The 12180-nt window shown below is 32.1% G+C and overlaps 1 protein-coding gene and 1 non-coding gene across 2 annotated transcripts in view; both read right to left on the reverse strand.

The window, feature by feature from the left end:
- The window catches only part of RIT2 (Ras like without CAAX 2), a 568015-nt gene that overhangs the window by 358990 nt on the left and 196845 nt on the right, over positions 1 to 12180 (reverse strand). Inside the window, 1 exon segment of the mRNA XM_068563388.1 lies at positions 1570 to 1650. Coding sequence (XP_068419489.1) covers positions 1570 to 1650 — 81 coding nt within the window.
- Positions 11936 to 12040, reverse strand: LOC137777107 (U6 spliceosomal RNA). Its single transcript, XR_011076432.1, has one exon. It is a non-coding gene; the product is annotated as a U6 spliceosomal RNA (small nuclear RNA).

The raw sequence follows: 12180 nt of genomic DNA on the forward strand, positions 1-12180 counted from the left end.
CACCAAAAGTGTACTTTCTCTTTCTCTTGGATAAGACAGCTTTTTTTTTTCAAATAATTGAAATATTTTTTATTCTCAATATTCACAATCGCTTCAACAGTTTTTTCCCCCATATCCAAATGTCGCTGGAAACAAATGATTTTGTTAATATATGGCTTTTAAATAGTCTTAATATATCTCATAAATATAGAAAGAGACCAGCTTTTTCCAGTGGCTTGTATAGTACCAATATTCCAATTAATGCAGCTATTTTTAAAATAGTTTCATCAAATAGATGAAATAATAAAACATTTTTTTAACATCTTTATTGGAGTATAATTGCTTTACAATGGTGTGTTAGTTTCTGCTTTATAACATAGTGAATCAGCTATACATTTATATATATCCCCATATCTCCTCCCTCTTGCATCTCCCTCCCACACCTCTAGGTGGTCACAAAACACCGAGCTGATCTCCCTGTGCTATGCGGCTGCTTCCCACTAGCTATCTATTTTACATTTCGTAGTGTATATATGTCCATGCCACTCTCTCACTTCATCCCAGCTTACACTTGTCCTCCCCATGTCCTCAAGTCCATTCTCTATGTCTGAATCTTTATTCCTGTCCTGCCCCTAGATTTTTCATAACCATTTTTTTTTTTAGATTCCATATATATGTGTTAGCATACAGTATTTGTTTTTCTCTTTCTGACTTACTTCACTCTGTATACCAGACAAAGATGTCACAAAGAAAGAAAACTACAGGCCAATATCACTGATGAACATGGATGCAAAAATCCTCAACAAAATACTAGCAAACAGAATCCAACAGCACATTAAAAGGAGCATACACCATGATCAAGTGGGGTTTATCCCGGGAACGCAAGGATTCTTCAATATACACAAATCAATCAATGTGATACACCATATTAACAAATTGAAGGAGAAAAACCACATGATCATCTCAATAGATGCAGAAACATCTTTTGACAAAATTCAACACCAATTTATGTTAAAAACCCCCCAGAAAGTAGGCATAGAGGGAACTTTCCTCAACATAATAAAGGCCATATATGACAAACCCACAGCCAACATCGTTCTCAGTGGTTAAAAACTGAAACCATTTCCACTAAGATCAGGAACAAAACAAGGTTGCCCACTATTATTCAACATACTTTTGGAAGTTTTAGCCATTTTTTTTTTTAATTAAAATTTTTGTTTACAAAGGAAAATAATATAATGAAGATATATATTCAACTAAATTTTTCTAATAAAAATTATCACCACATTAGGGTCTAGGACAGAGTTTCGTGCAAATCTGAGGGAGAATAATTTACTATTTTATTAATTTTACAATCTCTTTGGCAATATTACATCAATACCTTTACTTTTATATTTAAAAAATTAAGGGAATGTTGAAATATTCTGAGTGACAAGGAGTCATTTTTTTTGCTAATTCTTATTTAATTCCTGATTGCTATTACAAATTTGCTCTTCTGTTTGAGTAAATTCATCTTCTACTCTGTGGTGAAAGAATTTGAGGTTAAAGCATAAACTGGCCTCAGAGATTGAAAAGATCTAAAAAAGTTACCTGCCTTACCCGCTGTGTCCAAGATATCCCAATTAGCGGGCTCATTGTCAATCCTAACCTGGGTCTTATATGCATCTTCTGAGAATAGTACAAGAAAAAGTTTACATTTAAATATATTCAACATAAATGTTATGATTAATTTTTAGATTTCATAACAAAGAAGAATTTTTAATTAGGTTACTAATCAAGAGAATAAGATACTGTACTTAATTACAGCACATAGTTACATAGAGTACATAGGATGTAACCCAGGGAAATAGAAGAAAGAAGTTTCTGCTTAAAGTGAAGTCTGGTGGGTTTCTTCTTCATCAGAAGAATTTCATGATTTGAGGTCCCTTAGTCATATTACCTAGAGAACAAACCATGGAAAAAATGTATCAGTTCTTTCTAATCATGCACTGCAAATTTGTATCTTAACATTATAATCAAAAGTGAAAGGCTAAAAGCTCTTCCTCTAATATCAGAAACAAGACAAGGACACCTGCTTTAACCATTTTTATTTAATATAGTATTGGAAGTTCTAGCCAGAGCAAAAAGGCAAGAAAAAAAAGACATACAAATTGGAAAAGAAGTAAAATTTTCTCTGTTTGCAGACAATATGGTTTTATATGTAGAAAACTCTAAAGATTCCACAACACACACACACAGAGTTAGAATTTCTAAACAAATTCAGCGAAGTTGAACAATTCAAAATCAACACACAAAAATCAGTTGTATTTCTATACACTAACAAACAATCTGAAAAACAAAGTAAGAAAATGATTTCATTTACAATAGCATCAAAAGTAAATACTTCAGAGCAACTAGATATATAATGAAAGTTTTGGATTATAACTCAAGGAATAAAATAAGCATCCCTGAGTCCATGCTGATATAAATAAATAATTGAATACATAAATAATACATACATACATACATATTTCAGAATAAGCTTAGCTAAGGAGATAATGTTGTACACTGAAAACTATAAAACATTTTACTTTGTTTACTTGTTATTAACTTATAAAAGTTCATTGCATATTCTGGACTATAAACAGTTACAAGATATATATTTTGTGAATATTTTCTTCTATTCTGTAGGTGATCTTTTTGCTTTATTAATAATAGCCTTTGATGAATAAAAATTCTTTAATTTTATCAAGTCCAATTTATTTGTTTTTCTATTGTTGCTCATGCTTTTGGTATCATAGCTAAGGATCTATTACCAAATTCAAGATCATGAATATTTAACCCTATGTTTTCTTCTAAGAGTTTTATAATCTGGTCTTTAGGTCACTGATCAATTTTCAATTAATATTTTTTATAGGTTGTTTGGTAATGGTATAAATTAATTTATTTGTATACAATTCTCTTATTATTCTTTTCATTTCTGTAAGGTTGGTAGTAATGTTCCTACTTTAATTTCAGATTTCAGTTATTTGATTAAACTCTTTTTCTTAGTCAACCTAGCTAAAGACTTGTCAATTTTATTCATTGTGTTGAAAAATCAACACTTTGTGTCATTAATTTTTCTCTACTGTTTTTTATTCTCTATTTTATTTACCTCTCTTCTAATTATTTATTATTTCTTCTTATTGTTTCCTTCTTTCTACTCATTCTGGGTTTAATTTGTTCTTTTTTTAGTTCCTTAAGGTTTAAAGTTAGTTTGTTAATTTGGGATATTTCTTTTTAATGTATGCATTTAGAGTTATAAATTTCCCTTTTAATGCTATTGCTTCATTCCATAAGTTTTGGAATGTTGTGTTTTCATGTCATTAATCTCTAAATATTTTCTAATTTAACATGTGATTTCTTCTTTCACCTTTTTTTTTTTTTTAATTTCCATATATTTGTAAATATTTCAGTTTTCATCTCCTTTTGCTACTAGTTTCATTCCATTGTGATTGGAAAAGGTATTTTGTGTGATTTCAATCTTACTTCCAATATATACTTGGAAAGTTAAGGAATGATTCCTGTAAGAAACAGCAGCTAAACTGAGTAGGAGTTAGAAAAAAGTAAAGAAAAAGGAAAACTGAAATCAGAATCTCAGATGTTATAAAGATGATGGAACAAAAAAAGAACCTAGATAATTTCAGTGTGGCTAAATCTTAGAGTTCAGGAAAGAAAAGTAAAATTTAAGAGATATATTAGACTTGCTTATTAATATATTAAATTGAATCATATTTTTGAGTGAGACATCTGAAGTCAGACTGGCTGGGTTTAAATTCTGACTCCACCACTACCAGCTTTCTGATTTTAGGAAATTTACTTGATGTCTCTAAAATATATAGTACTCATTTTAAAATGTTATAATAATATTGGTATTTAACTCATGGAATTGTTCAGAGGATTCAAAGAGACAAAGCATAGAAGGCATCCAGTATACTGCCTTGTGTATAGTAAATGTTTAATAAGGGTTAAGTATGATTATTGTTTTTAAGAAATTTGGACTCTATTGTAATGTTATTTGGGGATACTAACTCTGGCTGAAATGTGGTAAATGAATTTTAAGGTGGAAAACTAGAAAGATTAAGTGGATATATAGTAATCTAGGTGAGAAATATTGATGGCCTCTACTATGATAATGACAGTAAGTTGGAGGAAAACTTATAGATTTGCAAAATGTTTAGAGGTTGAACCTATGGCACTTAGTGATATATGGAGAACAAGGAAGGAGGATGATGCAAGAGAAGCTCTCAGATTCCTGGCATTTGCAGATGGACAGATAATTATAACATTTATTGAGAAGAGAAAGAAAAGAGGAGAACCACAAGTTCAATTTGGGAAAAGTTAACTTTGCCATGTCTGTGTTTCACTCAAGTGAAAAGAGTGAATATTTTGGTATGAAGCTCTGTGGAGAGATCTGAGAGTCCTATTTCATTACGTTTTTTATTTCTTCATTCATGACAATCCCATCCTATGTATTTCAGCCTGTTCAAATACCTACAATGAGTACACCATCATTTGTGAAACATGCTTGAAACTTCTGAGCCTGAAACAAAATTCCTGGAGTATGACTGCAATCTCTATTTTGTTTTATCCAACATCTATGTTATAAGTAAAGAACAAACAGCACCACTCCACTACAAAAGCATTTAGAACAGCATTGAATATTGGCACAATAATTATTCATATTGTTGATTTTGAACCACAAATAAAAAATTAATTACTTTCAGAATCTTTTGGTGTAGAAAGTAATAATAACCAAACACAGGATGCACTTTTTCAATGCATAGTAGAAAAATTCAATTCTACTATTCTATTCAATTCAATTCCACCAAATTCAATTTTTTTCTAGCTGTTGGAGATATGGAGACACATGCACGCACACAGACACACACACACACAATAATCATGGTCTCCACTCTAAAGGAACTTATACAATCATGGTGGAAGACACATACATGCAATGAGATGTTAAAATCCAAAAATTTATAGGGCATATAGCCTACCTTCAAGGAAATTTATTCCTTATGACTATGCTCAAGAAAAATGAAGTTGTGGGAAGTAAAAATTGCAGAGAAGTTAAACTACTGTGGTTTTAGCAATTACCAGCTTTAGGAGAGGAAGACATTTTCCACTACACTTCCAGGTTCTTTTGGCTGGACTAGAAATTAAATTGATATGAAATAAATTAGCATGAAACAATCAAACAGAAGTTTACTAATATGTATACATAGGAGAGACCCAGAAAAACTGAGTAATTCACCCAAGTAGCTGAAACCCTCACCTTAAATACAGGTACAAACAAAAGAGGATGTTTGGGGTAGTGGTTTGGGACTTCAATGTGGAGGAAGGCAACTTGCATGGAGATGGAAAAAAAATGTTTGTAAACAAATATTTTCTGGGACATGCAGAGACAACGGACCATGGAGAGGAATTTTAACAAACTGACTTTGCTAGATTTCACCGTCTCTAGTATGCCTAGTTCATACTATAGTTAGCTATGATAGTAGCTTCCTTCTTGGAATATGTCCTTTATTTACATTCTTTTAGGCAGTTGGGGGAAAGCCAAAATTTCTTCCTGGGTGTTTTGGGCCTTGACTGTTGTCAGCTCAAAATACTCCTTCTGCCAAAGAGACATTTTGGAGTAGTAGCTTTTGCTCCCCTACACAACAATTCTAACAGCATTCAATGCACAAGCAACTACACAATTTCTATTTTTTCATTCTATTCTTCTTCGTGATTTTACTGATCTTTCTCTCAGAACAGAGAACTCTTGTGGAATTGCTTGCAATTTATTTTGAAGATGCATAGGGTTGTTTTTCAGTTTCATGGGGAAATAAAAATAGTTACTCTGAAAAGTGCTCTGTGACCTGATGATCACATGTGAATCTTCAGATTTCATATTTGTTTACTTAAATTCAAAGGTCCCAAAAAGAGCTTCCTGAGACTGGTATAGCACAAGCTATGTCAATACATAAGAATTCTATAAGGATCAACAAAAGTAACATATATGATGGTGCTTTAAAAAAAAAGAAACCGTAATTCAAACGTAATTCAAAGGAATGTTATATTGTAAGTTTTAAAAAAATTTTTTCAACGTAACCATGAAATTATATTCAAACGAAATCACTTTTGCTATTTATATTTACCCATGAGGGAATGCTTTCTTCCCAACAAATAAATCATAGAGCGTTTGGTAGGGTATGTTTGCAATAATCATAAAATTATAAAGGTTTTTAATTAATTAAAAAACCTTAAGGTGTTCTGGATGATTTGCCCAGAATAATTGATTTAATGCCTTTACAGAGCAAACATATGTATTTTAATAACTTTAAAATATTTTAGTTGTAAATATGAAATTGGGATAATTTAAAACTACAATATGTAACTGAGAGAAAATATTAGAAGGTTATTGTTTAATTTTCACTAGATGACTTTTTAAAAATCTTAAGATAGTGGAATACTTTTTATATAGTTTACCTAAAATCTGAAATGTAGTAAATTGAAGATATAATTCTATGACTTTGATCTAGTATACACCTCTAAGATATTAATCATTGACCCAATTTAAAAACAGAAAAACAGTTAAAAAAATAATGGTTCAAAAAATCTCTTTATAAAAACTTTCTCAAAGAATTACTTCAATAAATTATCTTAATTGTGTGTGTGTGTGTGTGTTTATAAAGCAGAAGCATTTTGGAATATATTGTACTGGACACTTTCTCTTGAACAAGAAGCTGGAAGGAGGACTGTGAGAGCCAGGAAAAAAGAAAGGAAGTTGCTTGTATTCTGGTATAGTCTCTTCTCTTGAACCTAAACATTCAGTGAAATTTTATATAAGTTTTTGGGTATATATGCTTGTTGGGTGTAAAAAGGGTTTTGAAAAATAGCTGAAATTAGCCTCTAAGATGACTCAGGGTGAAGAAGAACACCCCTCCTCAACATGGAAATAATATCTGAAGAAAGAGGTACCATTATAAAATAAATCCTGAGGAATTCACAGGAGTTATAAGACAGAGTTTTGATTTTTTTTCCCATGCTGTGAAGTTGAGAATTTAGTCAATTTTATTTAGGTCTGTGAGGGGTAAGTGCTCCCTGATGATATCTGAGGTATACAGCAATTGAAATCTTTCCCCTAGACATGTAAGCAGATTCTAGTGGAGTAGTTTATACTAACAAGAATTTCTCTGCTACCCCTAGGGAGAAGACCAATGCCACTGTTCTGGGAAGTCTGACCCTAAGAGGGTCAACCATATGCATTCTGAATGGTCTACAGGCAGATTTTCCAGTCAATGGCACTGCCTTGCATTTCAGGAAGCCTTGCCATATACGTCAGACCCAGTGAGGTGGTGCAAGCTGGAGTGTTTCTTTTGGAACTGCAAGAAATCATCTGGAGATTTTTACTTGCTGAGAACCTGTACTGGAAGATGTCACTCCAAACAATGGCTTCTTGGAGTAAGGACAAGCTGATAGTGAGGCTTTTGACAAGAAATAATAGTCATCTTCTAGGGAGTAGACCTGGACAAGAGTTTGCTGAGATAGCAGCCAAATCAATGGTCTTCCCCAAAGTACATCTACAGAAAGTACTTCAGGACATCCTTTCAATGTTAGGGCTTTTAACCTTTTCCTTTCAGCCTGAGAAGATAGAGGAATCCATGGAAAGCCTGATTGTCTGGCTCTCTTTTGCCAAATAGATATGAGAAGCAGTAAGACTAGGCCACAGGTACTGATACTGAATGTCTCAAGTCATTTGGCTCTGCCTCACTCATTGTTGTTTTGGAATAAATAGAAGAAGACACAGATATCCTCTGCTTTACAGCTTCTTCAGCAAAGAAAGATGGCATATCTTGTTCTATCTTTCATGCCCCCATTCACCATACCCATGATAAATGGTTTCATGATCCTAAGTCCATGATCTGTACAATGGTTGCCTTCCAGAGCTTTTGTAAGATTGAATTAGTTTAAATACAGATCTCTTCATAGAAATAAAAGGACATGTTATGGTCAGGGCAATCATGGGAGTCCCAGAATCCTACTGGCTCTTCACCCTCACTCAATGGACACCTCCTAAAGGACTCCAAAGAAACTCTGGAACCCATAGATACAATATGAGAATATCTAGTGATAGAGGATTGATTTATACCAAAAAGACTGTTTCTGGGAAGATGGAATAGATGTACTTTTCCCTATGCCTCCTGCTACATACAATATAAAACCATGGACATTATATGTGAAACAAGAGTAAGAAGATTCTGAAAGGCAGAAAGAGGCAGACTTGCTAGGAACTTCAGGAGCCATATTCAGATAGCAAATAAGTGCATAAAACATGTTCAACGTTATTAGCCTTAGGTAAGTGTAAATTAAACCCACAATGAGCTATCACTATATATGTATCAAAATGGCTAAAAATTAAAAAAAAAACAAAACAGTGACAATACAATGCTGGTAAGTATGCAGAAAAACGGGATCACTCACACATTGCTGGTGGGTACAGAAAATTATATTGCTACTCTGGAAAACAGTTTGGTAGTTTCTTTTAAAAATATATATATGTAGGATATATATATCGTATATCCTACATGTAATACATAAAGCAGCAGTTGCACTCTTGGCCATTTATTGCAGAGAAATAAAGACTTATGTTCACACAAAAACACACTAAAAATGTTTCCAAATTGTTTATAGTAGCTTTATTCATAATAGCTAAAAACAGGAAACATCCCAAATATCCTTCAATGGTTGTGCAACCTGTGGTACAACCATATCATGGAATACCACTCAACAATAAAAAAAAAAAAAAAAAAAATGGAGTTTTGAAACATGCAACAGCCTGGATGAATCTCCATAGAATTATGCTAACTCAGAACAGGTAATCACAAAAGGTTACATAATATATGATTCCATTTAAACAATATTCTTCAAATGACAAAATTACAGATATGATTAATAGCTTAATAGTCGCCAAGTATTATAGAAGAAGTGGCCTATGGCTTTAAAAGGCAACGTGCCCCCCACCCCACCCCAATAAACATGTTAAAAAAAAAAAAAAAAGAAGAGTGGCTCACTTTTATCCACGGCACAACTCAAATACTTTCCCAGAATGCCACTCATTTGCTAAAGAATTACTTCATATCTTTACTTAGTTAAGAATTTTTCAAGTACCTTACAGGATAGACTGCTAAACTGTTTACACCTTTGTGGAAAATTTATATAACATTTTCCTTTCACAGTTGGTCTCTCAAAATATATTCTTCCCGGGGCTTCCCTGGTGGCGCAGTGGTTGAGAATCTGCCTGTTAATGCAGGGGACACGGGTTCGAGCCCTGGTCTGGGAAGATCCCACATGCCGCGGACAACTGGGCCCGTGAGCCACAATTACTGAGCCTGCGCGTCTGGAGCCTGTGCTCCGCAACAAGAGAGGCCGTGATAGTGAGAGGCCTGCGCACCGCGATGAAGAGTGGCCCCCATTTGCTGCAACTGGAGAAAGCCTTTGCACAGAAACGAAGACCCAACACAGCCATAAATAAATAAATACATAATAATTTAAAAAAATATATACATATATATATATATATTCTTCCCTATGTCATCCATACTAGATGTAATTAAGGAATTACTCTTATCTTGATTTATATATATTAAATTTTAATGATATGTTTAAATCTCCTGAGAATAAAATGTGTTCTCTCAAAGTTCTCCAAAAATAAATAAATAAATAATAAGGCAACATGAAGTATCCTTATGGCAATGGAAATGTTTTGTATCTTGACTGTATCAATATCAATATCCTGGTTGTGATATTGTACCGTAGTTTGCAAGATGCTATCACTGGAGAAACTGGGTAAAGGAACATGGGATCTCTCTGTATTATTTCTTAAAATTCCATTGACTTTACAACTGTCTCAAAAAAAAATCATAAAAATTATTCACTTATGTTTAAAATTATTAAAAAATCTCAAAAAAAATCTTAACAAACTAGGCATAGAAAACAGCTTGCTTTATTTAATACCAGGTACCTAAACAAAGCAAACATTATGTTTAATAGAGAAATACTGAAACCACTCTCTCTCAGATTGGGATACAAGATAAAAATACTCATTATAAATACCTTTATTCACTTTATACTGGTAATTCTAACCTGTTCAGCTGGGCAAAAATATGACTGATGTTAAAAAAAATGTTTTAAAAAAGAGGAAAATGTCACTATTCATGGAAAATATATTTTGAGTATGTAGAAAATTTCAAAGAAATTTCAAATAAATAAAATTTCTATTTATTCTATAGATAAATCAGTAGATTGAATAAATGAATTTAGTAAGTTTTCTTGCAACAAAGTCAATATAGAAAATAATCAATTTTATTTTTATACATGAGCAAAAAAAGATAAGAAATTAAATTATTTAATGGTGTCAATTACCATAACATCACATATATCAAATCTCAAAAAATGAATCTTGCAGAAGTTTTGCAAGAGTCCTACTTAGGAAGCTGGAAAACATTTTGAGAAAAATTAAAGATGATATAAACAAGTAGAAGTGAATGCCACTCTTACAGATTGAAAGAGTCAATATTTTAATGGTGTCAAATTCCCCAAATTGATTTATAAAAACAAACCAAACAGATTTGTAGGGAGGGTGGAGATTCATCAACTAATTCTAAATTAATATGAAAATGAAAAAGGCAAAAAATAGTTACAACAATCTCAAAACAGAATAATTTCTATGATATATTGAGATTTACTATTAATCCACAGCAATTAGGACAATATGATATTGGCAGATGGACTGAAAAATAAACTGACAGAATAGAGAACACATACACTAATGAACACTTTTTTTAGATAATAGAATTGGCATTTTAGAGCAGTAGTAAAAAGAAAATATTTTCAATAAATAGTACTGTGAATCAGATATAAATATTGAAACCAATGGACTGGACTTCTACCTTACAATATAAAAAATTATAAATTCTAGTTGGGTTTTAAATATAAATATGCAAAGCAAAACAACAAAGTTTCTCAGAGATTTCATAGGAGAATACCTCCAGGGCTTATACTGGTAAGATTTCTTAAAAGCTAATATAAACACACTAACTATAAAGTGAAAGATTGACAAATTGAAATACATTTATTAAAATTGATACTACATTAAAACAAAAAAATTGTTTCATGAAAGACACTACTAAGAGAAGAGAAATCAAGCCATAGTGTGGAATAAAGTATATGTAGCAGAAAAAAAAAAAAAAAAAAAACAACTCATATCTATAATATGTAAAGAATTCCTGCAAATCAATCAGAAAGAGGCAGACTTCTCCAATGAAAAGTGAGCAAGAGACTGAGGGTTTCTTTAAGTAATAACATTTATTATTATAATTTATTGAGCATTGAAACTGTACTGGCATGGTAAAAATACATATTTTTACATTAATTATGTCACAATTCTCATACTAAGCCTATGAAAAATTTATTCTCACTTCCATTTACAGTTGAGAAATTAAAGATCAGAAAAGTTATATCATTTGCCCAACTTCACACAACTTGTGAAAAACATGCTACTGTAGAAAAACTTTCATTTACTTATTACCCATTTATAAAATCTTTATTTAGTTTCTAATGTGTATTTAACATAATACTAGGTACTAGGGGTATAAAGTTTAGTAAGATGTGACCCTTGTTCTTAAATGACTGTACAAAGGAAGTATAACAAAGTTTAGTTGTAGTTGGAGGTTGAAGAATACATAACAAACCTTCAGCTACCTTAAGAGTCATCTCACTGAGAGAACTGGAGAAGGGTAAGGAAGGAAAGAAATCCCAGGTGGAGGCAGCAGTATCAGAAAAAGTATGATGTAGTTTCCCTTCTCTTCCCTTTCCTTCCCTTCTCTTTCTTTCCTTGGGGTTAGGAGGCGGTGATAGTGACAACAGGAATTGAGGAGGTAACGTGATAAAAAATGTGCAGTGTTTTACAAATATGCATAATATCTTATACAAGAGCCATGCTAATCTTCTCTGTATTGTTCAGTTTTAGTATGTGTGTTGATGAAGTGAGCACAAGAGATTGAGTTTGTATGAAAAGGTCATTCAAATGGCTGATAAATAAATTTAAACCTGCACAACCTTATTAATAATCAGTAAAAGCAAATTAAAACTATAGTATAATGCAAATGCTTTCCTAACAAATTGGCAAATTTA

The sequence above is a fragment of the Eschrichtius robustus genome, chromosome 14 (assembly GCF_028021215.1).
Source record: "Eschrichtius robustus isolate mEscRob2 chromosome 14, mEscRob2.pri, whole genome shotgun sequence".
NCBI classification, from domain to species: domain Eukaryota; kingdom Metazoa; phylum Chordata; class Mammalia; order Artiodactyla; family Eschrichtiidae; genus Eschrichtius; species Eschrichtius robustus.